A 16,321-nucleotide genomic window follows, 5' to 3' on the forward strand; every position below is an offset into this window, starting at 1 on the left:
ATGTTTAAGGCGATGCATGCAGATTACTTTTACAGATATTTAAATTACAAAGACACATGCAGTCAATGCACCAATCGCAAAGCTCCATCGTATCCCACTCATCAGGCCCTTCTGGCTCTGGGGCGGCCAGAGGAGAGCTCAGAATAACAGAAAAAATAATACACACACACACACACACATACATACGCACACACACACAAGACAAACACAATCAATTATTTAGGACTGTTGTTTGGCTCCTGTGTGTGTGTGTGTGTGTATGTGTGTATGTGTTTGTGTGTGTGCGTGTGTGTGTGTGTGTGTGTGTGTGTCTGTGTGTGTCTGTGTATGTGTCTGTGTCTGTGGTGTGTGTCTGAAGGTGTATGCATACAAGAGAGCTAAAGGATGAGAGTGTGAGTCAGAGAAAGAGGGAGAGAGAGAGTGAGAGAGAGAGAGAGAGAGAGAGAGAGAGAGAGAGAGAGAGAGAGAGAGAGAGAGAGAGGTAGGGAGAGAGAGAGAGAGAGAGAGAGAGAGTGCTACAACTGAAAGGCTGGACAGAGCCCTTGAGCAGATCACATATAATGGCCTATGGTTTGAGTTCAAAAATAAAATCCAAAAAATGTGGATTTCTTACGTGTTTATTAGTTTGTTCACATCACCATTACACGATCAGAAAGACTGAAGTATCCTCTGTTTTCTTTCATTAAAAATAAACACCAAACAAAAAAAAGATTTATTGAATTTAGAATCAAAATAAGTTCCATGCCAGGTTTCGAATGCCTCCAACGTGGGGTGTGATGAGGAACAATACTAAATCAAAACATCTTCACAAATGTTGTGTTGTTGTTGTTGTTGTTAAAGAACAAGAATAGCAATGTGTATGATGCTGTTAGAAAAAAAAAACTATATATATATATATAATGCAAAAATAAAAGTCAATATACTTTCATTCTTCCGCGTCGGTAATGAGACGTATTTTCTCCGGGAAAATGTCTTCTTCTCCGGAGGCTGCGTGTCTGCTGAATGTGGCCATGATCCTGGGTAAAAAAAACATACACCACAGACGGCTCACCGATCAATCTCCCCAGGTTGCCCACAGCCAGAGCAAGCAGCTGCACCACATGTTTGCCTTAGCACGATAGCGACAAGTTAACATACGGCCGAGCGCAGTAACCATCCACAAGCAGCCTCTAGCTGTCTTATAATGAATCCCCAGCGGGACGGGGAACTATCAGAGGCAGTGGTGTTACTGGAGGCTCGGAATGAAGTCAGCAACCCTCCTTATACCTGATGAGGGTAGTACGCCTTCAAACACACACACACATAGAACACACACAGAAAACACACACACACACACACACATACATTCAGATAGACACATGGAAGCGCACACACACTCACAAACACACACATACACATACACACACACACACACACACACACACAGATAAAACACACATGAAAACACACAGGCCCACGCATACACACACACACACATACACACACACACACACACACACACACACACACACACACACACACACACACACACACACACGCACACACATAGACAGATAAAACACATGTGACACACAGATAAAACACACACATAATACAAACATGGTAACACACACATAAAAAAAACACACTAACATAGTTAAAACGTACAAACTTTAGAGAAAGAGACAGACATGCCAACACGCAGATAAAACACACATAACACACTGATACAACACACACATAACACACATATACACAGATAAAACACACGACAAACATACACACACTGATAAAACACACATCCGTACACATACAAATAGGATACAGACATAATACAAATAAAATAAACATGGAAACACACACATACACACAGGTACACTCACACACAAGCACACACACATACACACAAACACCCCCCCCACACACACACACACAAACACACACACGCACGCACACACACACAGGCACACACACACACATGCAGATATTGAAGCCTTTCATCAAATAAGATAATTCTTATTCACACAGCTATTAAGCTGTAGCCTGTATTGTTTTGAATAATTAATTGGGTTCAGGCAAAATATATCCTTTGTTTGAATGTGTGTTATCATTCACAATCGACTAATAAGACCACTAATCATTCACTTATATTGATTAGTTCTCAATAATTAGGAAAGGCTTTGCTGCTACTCAAAAAAGTAAGTGACATATTGTATGAGTGTAATATTATCAGTATTATCTCATGAGTATGAATTTGTTGTATAAAGAATCCTAAGATGCTTATGAAATATTTAACTGTCAGTGTTTCTTTCTTTCTTTCTTTCTTTCTTTCTTTCAGTTGCCACACTTTATCAAAAAAAAAAGAAGATGATTCTACTATAGGCTGCTGTGTATTGATGTATCAAATCTCTTCTGATGCTTAAACTCCATTCCTCTGTATTTTTCTTTCACAGTCTCTCGACCCTCAGGGAAACTCCCCCCCTCCCCCCGGACAAGTGATTAGAGAACGATAGAACAGGGTGGGTTCTGGGATGGGTTGGGGAGAATTTGATACAACCCTTCCAGACACATTCAATTTGGTGGAGGTCTGATTTTATTTTATGCAGAACAAATAAATGAGACATCATTACAGCAAGGATTTGATTCTCGGTAACAAGCTAATGAAAGGATAAAGTTGAATGTTGAAAGTTTGACTGAATCAAATGCTAATGTACTTTTCTATACAGAAAGATAAACACACAATACTACTATTACTACTACTTCTACTACTAAGACTACTACTACTACTACTACTACTACTACTAATAATAATAATAATAATAATAATAATAGTAATAATAATAATAATAATTACATATTCTTTTTTTATTAATTGATTGTATTATAAATTAAAATATTAAGTCTACAGCTTCATGCAAATGCAAATGCAAATAAAGCCTTTCGCTTAATTAATATATTCAGAAAGCAGGGGATGAAAAAAATAGACAAATGCCTAAATATTAACTTTTCAACGTATTAATATTTTTTCAATCGCAATTTTAAATATGGTTACGTTCTTTTAAGCCGAACATTAATTAAAATTTGAAAATGTTTAATTGGTTATTCAAAACCGCCCACAGAAAATCGAAAACACAGGCCAATTTTGCTTTTTGTCCACCAGATGTCGCCCATAGACCGCATATTAAAATAAATAGATACCTGTAAACTCCCCTTGCTTTGACGGCAGCCAGTGTTGGGAGTAACGCGTTACAAAAGTAATGTGATTACTGTAATGTATTACTTTTTGCTGTAACGCGGTAATGTAAGGCATTACAAAAAAAAATAGTAATATTTTACTCGGTACAAATCTCAGTAACGCGCGTTACAATGCATTTTAAACCCGAAATTAACTGGTGTGTTGTTTTCATACAAATTCGCCAACACCGCGAGATTCTCAGAGGAGAAAATACCCGCGCAAATGTTTACTTCGTCTTACTGCTAGAGAAGATGACAGCAGCAGCAGCAGAGTCGGACTCTACATTTGCAAGATGGGCATACGCTCATTATTTTCAATTCGTCAGAGACAAGGATATGAAGAACCTTATAGTTAAGTGCACTTTGTGTGTGAAACAAGTAACAACAAGTAATCTAACGAAACATCTAGCGCGGTGCCACGCCAACATCAAGCTAGTAACCAAAAAAAGAAAGGAAACGGAGGATGAGAGTGGAGAAAAAACTGCTAAACAGCAAAAACTAACATTCTCCCATTCTGCGATGCTTGAACCTCGAGAAGTGAGGAGACTCGTGGCAGAGTATGTTGTCGAAGATATGCTGCCACTTTCAACAGTGGAGTCACCTTCTTTTAGAAACATTGTGAGCAAGATCCCTGTCCAGGCAAGCAACGACAAGGTAAGCTTCTATTATCAATGCCTTAACAGATTAGTGCAACTGGGCTATAGAGTCAGTCCACACGGTACACGTTAGCTTTTATTAGGCCTACTGCCATTCCGACAGTCTTCCTATCAGTGGCGCCAACTTCAGGTCAACATTCGGGGATCGTAAATATTTCGTTCAAATGTGTTCAACCAAAAAGTATCCATTTCAGTATTATTTATTTGATTAATTCCAAATTCTGGTTTCGACGATGTGAAATAACCCATGTGTTACGAGTGGCGGGGCATGCACTTATTTAACATGCCCTGCTGGGGATGTATAAATACATTTTCTATGAAACTTAAAACTGGACCATTTATTCGTTATAGTTGGATTTAAACTCAATGCAGGACCACCCTAGCTCAGTCATTATGCCAACCACATCACCTCCTGCTGTGTAATGAGCTGCATTGAATACAAGAAGATCTATTGAGAACACCAAATCCATATTTCCTGTTATTTTGGTGAAAGTAATGCAAAAGTAATGTGAAGTAGTGTAATGCCTTACAATTCAAAGACAGTAATATTGTAATGTAACTTATTACTTTGAAATGACAGTAACAAGTAATAAATAATGCATTACGCTTTTGAAGTAACTTGCCCAACACTGACGGCAGCACACATAATCAAAAAGGTAAACACAAAAAAGATTACAGAAAACATTAAACAACATATTTTTACTGTACGCCTTCTAATATTTGAAATTTATTATTTATGAGATCATTATAGCCATTGCTAAATCCTGTCTGCCTGTTACCTAACGAACTTTACTGAGAGAAACTATTTTTATCTTGAATATCTCTAATAGGCATATATTTGTACCAATCCCAATTGCATGCAGCCTACTGAATGTGGAATGCAACAGATAAGAAAATATAACACGATAGAATAACCCTTTTTAATCACGTGAGGGAATTTCAGGGGTTGCAACAGAACAAATGATAAAAACAGATACAAACAGTGAAAGTCAGAATGGTAGAATCACATTAACAACAGCAGAAGAAGACATGCAAAAGTTGGACGCAAATGTTTTATTATAGGACAACATCCTCGATGGATGCTGTGAGAGCCAGGATGTGTGTTCGTGCGTGTGTGCTTCCGTGCGTGCGTCCATGCGTGTCTTTGTGCGTATGTGTGTGTGTGTGTGTGTGTGTGTGTGTGTGTGTGTGTGTGCGTGTGTGTGTGTGTGTGTGTGCGTGTGCGTGTGTGTGTATGACGTCATCGGCCCATGTACTGTGCGCCATTTTGAAAGCGAAAAAAAAATCTGGGATAATTTCCTCCGTGGTCTGACAGATCTGTACTCCCCAGTCCTCACCCTGATTGTGGATGTTATCTCTATTCCCTCAAGAAAGCTGCATTGGTTGAATAAGTATCCCAAGAGCTGCTAAATGAAGCAATGGCAGGTGGGCTACTTTTAAACACGGACTTTAAAAGAGATGATGTGTGTATGTGTGTATGTGATGGCCCTGGATTGCCAGGTTTGCTAGCGGCTAATAAAGCGGCTAGTTGTCAAAACTGTGTCACTGTCGGGTCATGTTTGGACCCAACGCGTCGCAACATCCCCCCAGTGTGGATCTAACGCGATTCTTATTGTCTCTTTATTGTAGGAGTTTCAGGAGGAAATGATTTTCAGTGGTGTTTCTCCCAAGTGAAAGGGGCGATAGATGAAGATGTTGCGGAAGGTAAGTGGCTAGCTGATAGCTTACCAGGCTAGGTAAAGAAAAAGTCGGTTCTTAATGATTTGTGTGGGCATCCTATCATGAGATGTGTGTGGTGTGCGTAATTGGACACAATGCGATTCATGAAAGGCAGTGCAGTTTTGTTTTTAATTGTAATTAATAACGATTTTCCTTGCACGGTCAATTAGATTTCGGGAGCTATGTAGCTAGCCTTGAGCTAGTTGTAGGGAGCGACCGTGTTCCTGACGTCACTGTGCTGCGTCCATGTATGTTGTGTGCATACAAATATACACAACATGCTTAAAACACATACGTAAATGCACGGCTTCAACATGACATTGAAGCCATATGAGAGTAATGAATCACACAACTAGTATGCAATACAACCTTAGATAAGTCTCATGCCATTGAGAAATATTTGTAGTGCCAGAGGCTTTAGTTCATGTGGGAACTTCACCACATGAATGTGCAGGAAATTAACCAAACATTGCTACCATTTATTTTTTGCGTGTTGGACTATTTTGAGACGTGTATTTTGTTTTGTTTTTCTAGCTGACATAATATCCACGGTTGAATTCAACTATTCTGGAGAATTGCTTGCGACTGGGGATAAAGGAGGAAGAGTAGTGATATTTCAGCATGAACAAGAGGTACATTATTGTAATATGGTTGTAACGATAGTCCTAGTGTGGATCCATTCAGTGCAGTTTGCTGTGTTGGTGCATAATAATAATGATTTTGTTTCGTACATTTTCCTTTCTCTCAGTCAAAAAATCGTCCACAACTACGTGGGGAGTACAATGTCTATAGCACTTTTCAGAGTCACGAACCAGAGTTTGACTATTTGAAAAGTTTAGAAATTGAAGAGAAAATCAACAAAATAAGATGGCTACCCCAGCAAAACTCTGCTCACTTTCTACTCTCAACAAATGGTAGGACCTCTGCTTTCAATTCTTTGTATTTCAAGGTAATACTTTTATATAGTGAGCATTAAAGGCCATTGTGGGCCTGTGGGTGTTTGACTCCCAGCCGAAAGGTACTGGGCTCTTACCCGATGCCAACAGCCCAACCTTCAGGCATCCTTACGCAAGATACACTAACCCTGCTCCTTAAGTACATGAATCTGAAATCACTGAAGGTTGTTTTAGCTTAAAAGCATATGCTTAATGACTCAATGATAAAGATGGTAGTAAATTGCACTGTGTCACATAACCATTTGCCAGCTTTCTCTATTAACCTCACTTCAACCCGTCTTTGTGCAGATAAAACTATCAAATTGTGGAAGATCAGTGAAAGGGACAAACGGGCAGAGGGTTATAACCTGAAGGACGAGGAGGGGCGACTTCGAGACCCCTTTAGGATCTCTTCTTTACGGGTACGTCTGGAACTTAGATCCCCCCCATAACTCAAAGGATCCCTATATTACCTCCTGGTGTGATGTTGAAAGGGCAGTATGAGTCATTACAAAATCCTCCCTGTTAGTGACATCACCAGGGGGAGTGTCTACTCGGATGTGTGATCAATGGATGATTAAACAGCCTATCGGGTGGTACAGAATGTTGGGTAGGCTTGTCACAGGGTTATCTATCCATTAAACATCAGGGTCGGCCTCTCCCATGTGTAACATCACGATATGGTCGGTTTTGAACTGCCTTGTAGCGGCTAATCATTCATCACACCTGGTGGTAAAATGGAGGCAGTTTAACAGTGTGAACTCCACTTAAGTCTTCCTATTGCGCTGGTGTTGGTGACTCACAGGTACCGGTGCTGATGCCAATGGACCTCATGGTGGAGGCAAGCCCGCGCAGGATCTTCGCCAACGCGCACACCTATCACATTAATTCCATTTCTGTAAATAGCGACCATGAAACGTACCTCTCCGCAGATGACCTAAGAATAAATCTATGGCACTTGGAAATCACAGACAGAAGTTTCAGTATCCTTTTTCAAAAGAAATGTCTTTATGATGAGTCTCGTGCGTCAGGAACATACTGTGGTGCGTTGTTTCCCCACCGTGGGGTCTGGACCTTTGGGTTGCTTGGTGTGCATATGTTCACTGGAGATGACTGACATGCAGACTCATTTATGGTGCATTCTTAATTTAAAAGAGAACAATAGATAATGATCTGTAGCCACAAGCCAGCTTCTTACGACTTGCTTTGTGTAGCACAATGCACATACAATCAGTGGGATATCACTGTTACTAGTAATGCACAATATACGATATAAACGATAAAAAAAATGGCCTACGATAGAGATGTTAATTCTATCGCGATAATGCATGTTGATGACGCAAAATGCAATGTTTAATTTTTGGTTTGGTGCAATTCCTTTTCACATTGCAATTTTCGCAACAGTGCTAGAATTCGTCAACAAACCTGCATGTGTGCAAAGAACGTTAACCCATTTGTACCGGCTGCTGTGCAGCGCAACATTGTATCTAGTAGATACAATGTTGCTCCGCGCAGCCGGTACAAATGGGTTAATGGTAAACACCCATTGATGCGCAATCCGGTCTTAAAGGTAAACAAGCACAGATGCGTAATCCGGTCTGAATGGGTTAAATCATTGGACAAAAAGGTCTGGGGCGTTGTAAAGCGTTAAAGAAAAAGCGGGGGGGGGGAAGCATCGGTGAAAGTAAACAATCATGGATATCCAGCGTGATATACATTGATCTGCGGACTGGTCCAACTCCTTCTCCCTCATCCTGACTCGGAATGTGTTAAATGCATCGGCATTTTTAAGTTATGTTTTCCAGCATACTTTTTACTTGCTTTTGTCGGACCGTCGGGTGGTGGCTCAACATGGAGCAAAGAGGAGACGGAATGTCTTTTGGATATCGGACCCAAATATCCAAAAGACGTTCCGTCTCCTCTTTGCTCCATGTTGAGCAACGTCTCCGAGGCCACCTCTCCGGCTGGGTCAACCTCCTTTTGATGGTTAAAAATATCACGTAATCGACAAAAATCTTAACAATCAATGATCGATCATCAATTAATCATGCCCATCCCTAATTGTCAGTACAGTGTCTGTTCCTTATCTAGAAAGACACCCGTTTTTCCTGTTCTCTGCATCTTGGGTGGCATTTAAGAACCAAGGACTTAAACTAAGTGTAGTGCCTTTTAGAATGGTTTGCACTAAAGGAAAGAAACCCAATACTAATTTTATTTATCTGCAACATTATGTTGTATGATTACAGTGTTTCACAATAAATGTTCTCGAAATGACATACTATATTTCTCTTTTTTTAAATACATTTAGCAGTTTGGCTTTCCTTAGGGTCTCTGTAACCTGTTCTGAATCGGTTACTTTATGATTTTATATCGTGATATATATCGTTATCGCAAGAGGCTGCAATGTATATCGCAATATGGATTTTAGGCCATATCGCCCATCTCTAACTGTTACCCACAATGTTCGTAACTTCGTAGAATATAATTGATGTGTGTGACAGCGGATGCACTAAAATAGAGAAGTTGGGGTCTCAAACATGTTCAATGAGTCAAAGTTCCAGGGTTTAAAATGGCCTGTGACTCAATCCCACAATTGTCGGAAACCACCATCGCCGTAGTGTATGGTGGACTCTTGAATCTGTGTATCTGTGCGTCTTCGTCTGGCCCTTAATGCTGTGCTCCCAGATATTGTAGACATCAAGCCTGCCAACATGGAGGAACTGACGGAAGTCATCACGGCTGCAGAGTGCCATCCACACCAATGTAATGTATTTGTGTACAGCAGTAGCAAAGGCACCATCCGTCTCTGTGACATGCGGGCGGCTGCGCTCTGTGACAGGCACTCAAAGTGTAAGTAGGTCCCAATAACGTGTACGTTTGGACCCTGATGAAATGTCTTTAAAAGATAATGTACTGTTTTGATGAAAGCTTTGCCAAATATATTGAAGAAATGTACATTTTATTTTGCCTTATCTTAATCGAGAAATGGAAAATAATTAACTTGCTTTGGAATGTTGAAATAAGAAATAGTGTCAATGAAGTAATGCCCCTTTTCCATCTATTTTATTCCATTGAACCCCAGTCTTTGAGGAGCCTGAGGACCCGAGCAGCCGGTCCTTCTTCTCGGAGATCATCTCCTCCATCTCGGACGTCAAGTTCAGCCACAGCGGACGCTACATGATGACCCGGGACTACCTCTCTGTCAAAGTGTGGGACCTGAACATGGAGAACCGGCCCGTGGAGACGTATCAGGTGTGGCCTCATGCGGTTTGATGGTGTGATTGTTGGTGTGTAGTGAATGGATGGCGTGAAGAGGCCCGGGGCAACATGGAGAGAGCTAGGCTGATCTAGATGGGACACAATGTAGGTCATCGTAGTGAACTGCATCATGTTTTATATATCGCAAACATGTTAACAACTTGTTGCAGGTTTGTCTGCAACAAGTAGAAGGCAATTAAAACTATAGAATTTGCTCGTTTTCTACCATTTAGTATTTGATCTAAGTGATCTAAAGAATTATTGTACCTTTTAAACAACATGAGCTATTGTGCTGTGTTATGTTTAACAATTAGTTGGATGAAATATCAGACTAAGTTATGTTGTTCTTGTTTCAGGTTCATGAATACCTTCGCAGTAAACTGTGCTCCTTGTATGAAAACGACTGCATCTTTGACAAATTTGAGTGCTGCTGGAATGGCAGTGACAGGTAACATACAGCTTTCTATAGCTTGTTGTATTACATCCTTTCTGATCCATTGTCTAATTGATTGGATTCTCCTATGTTTGAGTGGCTTTTAACAGCCAGCCATTTATGTGTGTTAAGTGTAAATGACAACTCACTCTGTCTCCCTCTTTCATAACACTCTCTCTTTAGTTGTTTCTCGAGACCCCTTAATCATTCTGACCGTCCTCTTGGATGTTTGGATTCCTCTCTGTGTTTGACACCAGGCTTTTGTGTCGAGTGTAAACAAAGACTCTGTGGTTCTCTCTCTCTCTCTCGCTCTCTCTCTCAGTGCCATCATGACCGGGTCGTACAACAACTTCTTCCGAATGTTCGACCGCAACACCCGACGGGACATCACGCTGGAGGCGTCCCGGGAGAGCAGCAAACCACGAGCCACGCTGAAACCCCGCAAGGTGTCCACCGGGGGCAAGCGGAAGAAGGACGAGATCAGCGTGGACAGCCTGGACTTCAACAAGAAGATACTCCACACGGCCTGGCACCCCAAAGAAAATGTGATCGCCGTGGCGGCCACTAACAACCTGTACATTTTCCAGGACAAAATCAACTAGGAGACAATAAGAAGAAGACGAAGATTAATAAAAATTAATTTGCGGAGGGGGTGGGGGGCTCCGGATAGGGCTTTTACTTGTACCGTTGTAGTCAAGCCTACTACTTGTCTATCTGTATAAGAAGCAACGGCCCTGGTTCGCCTGCTGGGGAAGAATTCGAAAGCATGTCTCCTTTTCTTTCTTTTTTTTGCCACAGGAGGTTCATAGGCCAGTTCCATAGGCCTGTTTTTATTTTTTTTAAGTCTGAGCTTAGGTTGTTTCTTGCCTTTGGCACCAGGGCTGATCGACATGCCCCATACTCCCCAACCACCCCCCCCCCGACCCAGTAATTCCAATGTGGGTCTGATTGACAGACTGGCACTCCCCCCTCCCCCGCTTCCTCTCTCCCCGTCCCCTCCCCAGAGGTGACCCTCTCGAACGCATTGGTGTTTGTGTTGACTTTTAAAAGCCTGCTTTTCATTAACCGAATGAATTCTTGGAAAAGCCCCCCCTCCCCAAAAAAATAAGTTGACGTCTTGTCAAAGTTTTAACACCGTTGCAAAAGAGTTCGGGGCCCATCTCACACATGGACTGCTGGCCGGTAGGCCTAACTGTAACATTCCCCCATTGGTCGTGTATTCAGGCCAAAACTACTGGTGGCAGATGGTCATGCCAAGTGGGAAGTGGACATTTCTGTTCTCCCCCCTCCTCCTTTTTCCTCCTCTTCCTCTTACTTTATCCCAGTCAATATGGTGACATAATTTCACTGACTGTATCTACTCGAGTACACCTTGTCATCCACATAATAAAAGAAACTAAAACTAAAAGATGTTTTTAAATCTACAAGTATGTATTAAACATGTTGTTCTTTATTGCTTTGCATGTTTTTATGTTGTAGAGAGGTTGGAAAAAAAATGTCCAGTCACACCACTGTCTTTTATTTTAATTTAATTTTTTTAAGCAGATCTCAAATCGGAAGGAGAAAAAATAACTGTTTTGCGGCTCTAATTCAGAACCACTGTCGGAGACGGCCAATCATGTGTTTGTGTCCAGACAATTTCTTTCTCAAGTTGTTTTAAGATGACGGCGAGAGGCTGAAAGGCAGTAGATGGGCAAAGGGAATCCACAGCCTTAATACTTATCTCCTATCAGTGACCGCTACTACTTTGCGTCCCAGTCGTTTTCTTTTTTACAAACCTCATGTGCATTATTTTGGAATCCTGTTTTATAGTTCTGTCCTCATACACCGCTGCTATGCGTGGCCGTCTATGAAAACACACATAAAGAGGGGAAAACTGCACACATTGCCGTTGTAATAAAGAGTGCCTCCATCTCACGTTAAGTAGGACTCTTAGACTGGCTTCCTTCACGTGCTCTTATTCATTTTATTAGGGATGTCACTCGAATTTGAACTGCATATTAAAAATGTGGCTCTTCTCTCTAGTTGTGAATGCAAAAATGAAGATTGACTACACGGATCATAAAATGACATTAAAGCGAACATAACGATGCATTGTCTTTGTCCATTGATTCCTAACATGGTGACAATGTATTCACTTGTTTCATTATTTTGACCAAAGTTAAATAAAAATCTTATTGTGTTAATCTGCATGTAGTCCAGAACCTCTTTGATAGGATAGTCGCTTTCTCTTGTTTATAACAGATGGACTTGATTAAACCAGACAGGAAATTCTAATCGTCTAACACTTCTGTATTTAGGAAAGGAATCCTCTTCAACATTTACCTTTTTTATTTTTGCCTTGAGTAAGAGCTTGAAAACAAAGGTCCATTTAAAGCTTATGGAAGACACAATCACAGTTCAATATACAAAGTCTGATTACATTTTGCTTGCGTTGTTAATTTTACATGAGAATCATTTATAATTATTTATAATAACCATTCTTAAAAGAAGCATATTGATCCCATAGACAATGGAGCAAAACATTATAGATGCAACAAAAAACGACAACAAAGCAATCGACTGGATGGCAGATTACTCTGAGGCAACCATCATCTTTTTCCCCCCACTATAACAGGAACTGACAGCTTTACATGTCAGTTCCTATTCGTGCACATTTGAGGGAGCAGGAAATGGCAAAAAGGTCATTGCCAGGCCTGGTGTTTTGGAGTTATAGCGAGTGTGTGTGTGGGGACATATTCATGAATGCGACGATGTGATTTAGCAATGACTGGAGATTGGGACCTCACCCTAAACCGTTTTGAGGAATCGGCCAAACCCAAGCGTGACACACGGCTGTCTCTTCTCCTTGCTTCTTGCTTTGTTTGTAGCTTGACGCATGCCTCGTTGCGCAATCCAACCCGGCATGACCGGAGCTGTCCTGAGCCTAAAACGGCGACATAATCAGTAGGTGTTATGTGAGGTCAAACGCTTCCCGATGTAGATCCTGGACAAGAAGGAAAAAAGACACACAATTAGTCACAACTTTGCCGAAGAGAGCGCAAACAATTCAAAGGGTACTGGGTTTGATTCTCTGGGTTTGAATTTGTATTCAAGCGTCTTATAAATTACAATATAAAAGTATTATTAATATTATTGTAGTAGTATTACTACTACTACTATGCAGTGCTTACCCCAGGCCAATGGCCAGTATATGTGAAACGATGAGTGAGGGCAGGAAGAGCTTCAGGAAGTCAGGGGAGAGGACCCCCCCACTCTTCATCACCCGGGTGTTCCTGATGCTGAGGGAGGAGGCGGAGCGTCGCGGGGGATGCTTCAGCAGGAACTCCCTGCCGAGAGACGCATCAATTATGGATTAATAACGCGCCAGAGGTGCCTCACTAATGGCATCGCATCCGCATCCCATCCACACCCCCTGCCGGGCCCAGGCTCCACGCCTCATAATACGATTAGAGGGGAGCCAACCTCCTAACACCCATTGTAGAACCAACACCACTTGTAGATTTGGTTTGTATTTCGTAGAAGACTCCCTCTCGATTAAACACATGCTATTGCTTGCATAATATTATATTATTGGCCGTGATGGTTTGACCTGCTGATTAAGCATAGCTGCGACACACCTGTCCTATGCTTGTTGAAACTCGGTTTAAGGGGCGTTTCTAGGGGCCCAACCCCAGAAAGAAAATAACCTGAAAGGCTTTTTAAAAAGGCGAGGTTAGCAGGATGGTTCTTTTTTGAAGGCGGTTGCGATTTAAGAACCATACTTCAAGTGTAATTGGTGAGAAACGCTAGCGCCCTCTGTCTGCTATTAGTGAACGAAGCTCTAGCGATTATCTGTTTTTGTCTCTGTTTGATGAGACAAGCAATGGTACGGCTAATTTCTAAACAGTCACGACCTTTCTTCTTTAAATGGATAACCATTTTGAATTCAGGTTAAGGTTTAATGTCTACATGCTAACTTTTTGGTAATTTTTTTTGTATCAACTCACATTTTCTTTGTAGGCTTCTGTTGTCCTCAGCCTCTTTTATCAATCACTTTTGATAAAGGCATCTGCTGCTAAATGAAAAACTGTAATGGCTGTTTAAGTATTCTTGAGGCTACTATTGTAGTTTTTATGAAAGCAACTGCATTGCTTTCTGTTTTTTTGCATTATTTTGTTGGTGGTGATGGTTCATTGAAGTAACTTGACGGCTGCGGGCAGGCCTACATTACGGTCAACCTACTTGGGCGGGTTGTTCTCGGGTCGGCTAGACCAATCCCAGATCCAGTCGGCGTTCCTGACCATCAGGTTCTCCACTTCACGTCTCCTTTCTTGGAAGTCTTCTTCTGACTGCAGAAATCAATAACACCTTTAATGGATACATCATTTGTTGTGCCACAACAGATGTTATCATGATGTGGAAGTGTTATATTATATACAAATGGAGTGCACTTAACCAAACGCCACAACGTAATCTACTGGGGTACTGAAGATAGTAAATATTTCATATATTCCATATTCATTGATTTGTATGGATTTTACCTGTGAGCTGTTTGCCTCCGATCCCTTACACACAAGCAGGGGAGTCTGTGATCGGAGTGGGCTGATTGATGAAAGCACGGAAAGTTTCATGTTTAAATTCATTCACAATAGAGGAGGTTGAAATCAAAGGTGTGCATTTGCCATCCACACAAACCTGTTACAATGAGAGCTTCCCTTTGAGCTGTTTCTGGCCGACTCATGTTGTGCATCCAGGAGCATGTTCTCTACGTCAGCCTCCAGGCCTGCGGATTGGCTCTGCTCCCCCTGGTCGTCCTGGGAACCCGTCGTGTGGGAGCTTGAACCGCTGAAGCTTAGCTCTACCCAAGAACCTGGGAGACGAACGGGTTTACAGGTTAGCACGTAAAACAATGCGCCAATAATGCTGTTGACGGTGGTAAAACAGTCATAACGGTAATATGAATAATCTGTACGTTATCGCGGTATCAGAGCTCATGATAACGCAAGGTGAATCAATCGAATTGGTTGATAGACTGAGATAGCTGCTAGCTTTGTAAAACACTGGATGCAATGATTTTTGTATTTTCGAATTTCCCCTATCTATTTTCGACAGTGTGTGCATGAATCGGCTGTTTCCCAGATGGTTCACAACGTTCTTCCCTTGCCATAATTTATGAATCTCCTACCTTGTAACTCCTCCGAGGAAATCTCCTTCGAAACCGACATATTGTACGAACTCTATTAGTCTCCGGTCGAGATCAACACAATTGAAACCGAATACATGTACGAATACCACGTCCACCTTGTAGAATAAAACAGAAGCCCACGAACCACGACAATAACAATGACGCAATCTTCTGTTTACCATGATTGTGATTGGCTTGTGAATGAGGGCACGTACAACACGCATGCGGGGCCTCTTATCCTATCCTGACCCCCATTCATAGTCCACCCTCTTTAGGGGAAGTGACTAACGTGATGTACACAACATCATATACAATTATACCGTTGCTATTTTTAGATGGCTTCGAGGAAAAAGATTTGTTCGGTGGGTTGTTTGTGTGTTCATTGAATCCTAACATCCAATGTCAATCTCAGCAATAATTTAATCAAATGCACTGAATATTTTATTTTCAAATCTATTAAGTAAAAAGGTCATATTAAGTAAAAAGGTCCCTGCTACATGCCACCTGGGTGGCTGCCACTCTCGACCTCGGTGGCTTTTCTGGGCTCCTCTAATTAAAGGACAGGGTAGTGATGTTGAATCCGGTTTGTTGTAACGATTGTAGTTAATAAACACGCCCACGGTTGTCCACTGCCATTTGAGTTTGTGTCTGAAGATGACTGGTTTTACCTATCCACACTGATTGCTCAATGTGCAACAGTGGTGCAGCCTCACCCAGCCCTAGAGTCCAATCAGACTGGGCAGGTGAGGCTGCTTAAACCTGCCATCATCCACACACACACCCCAACAAATGCATTAGAATTTTTCGGACACTTTGTAGGGTACACCAGTTAAGGTTTCAAACTGTTTACAATTAGGGTGATAGAGGAGATAGAGAAAGCTAAAAGCAGAGGATTTGTAAGAGTTATAGGAGCATCTGCCATATGACTCATAAAGTATAG

At 41.5% G+C, this 16,321-nt stretch overlaps 2 protein-coding genes across 2 annotated transcripts; one reads left to right on the top strand and one right to left on the bottom strand.

Annotated features, from left to right (window-relative positions):
- The first annotated feature begins 5,154 nt into the window (after positions 1-5,154).
- LOC307071089 (serine/threonine-protein phosphatase 2A 55 kDa regulatory subunit B delta isoform) lies at positions 5,155-12,387 on the top strand. The gene is made up of 10 exons (XM_079729965.1): positions 5,155-5,294; positions 5,499-5,573; positions 6,123-6,220; positions 6,337-6,502; positions 6,833-6,945; positions 7,329-7,506; positions 9,209-9,373; positions 9,606-9,775; positions 10,138-10,229; positions 10,537-12,387. Exons 1-10 carry the CDS (start codon positions 5,288-5,290, stop codon positions 10,814-10,816), a joined length of 1,344 nt encoding a protein of 447 aa, XP_079586091.1. The 5' UTR covers positions 5,155-5,287; the 3' UTR covers positions 10,817-12,387.
- A 16-nt stretch (positions 12,388-12,403) lies between these two features.
- LOC307071090 (BCL2/adenovirus E1B 19 kDa protein-interacting protein 3-like) lies at positions 12,404-15,516 on the bottom strand. The gene is made up of 6 exons (XM_079729966.1): positions 15,382-15,516; positions 14,892-15,066; positions 14,738-14,798; positions 14,439-14,545; positions 13,388-13,543; positions 12,404-13,200 (listed from the first exon to the last, which is right to left on the bottom strand). The coding sequence occupies exons 1-6, from the start codon at positions 15,419-15,421 to the stop codon at positions 13,158-13,160; spliced, it is 582 nt and encodes a 193-aa protein (XP_079586092.1). The 5' UTR covers positions 15,422-15,516; the 3' UTR covers positions 12,404-13,157.
- Between the last annotated feature and the right edge of the window lie 805 nt (positions 15,517-16,321).

This window comes from Pollachius pollachius (assembly GCF_949987615.1).
Source record: "Pollachius pollachius genome assembly, chromosome: 2".
NCBI lineage: Eukaryota > Metazoa > Chordata > Actinopteri > Gadiformes > Gadidae > Pollachius > Pollachius pollachius.

Excerpts from the sequence above, each read along its gene's own strand:
- LOC307071089 (XM_079729965.1), top strand. Across the intron at positions 5,574-6,122 it reads AGATGAAGATGTTGCGGAAG|CTGACATAATATCCACGGTT; the intron begins GTAAGTGGCTAG and ends TTGTTTTTCTAG. Across the intron at positions 9,374-9,605 it reads CTGTGACAGGCACTCAAAGT|TCTTTGAGGAGCCTGAGGAC; the intron begins GTAAGTAGGTCC and ends ATTGAACCCCAG.
- LOC307071090 (XM_079729966.1), bottom strand. The coding sequence starts at position 15,421 with ATGTCGGTTTCGAAGGAGATTTCCTCGGAGGAGTTACAAG. Across the intron at positions 15,067-15,381 it reads TTCCTCGGAGGAGTTACAAG|GTTCTTGGGTAGAGCTAAGC; the intron begins GTAGGAGATTCA and ends TTCGTCTCCCAG. Across the intron at positions 14,799-14,891 it reads GGAAGCTCTCATTGTAACAG|CCCACTCCGATCACAGACTC; the intron begins GTTTGTGTGGAT and ends TTCATCAATCAG.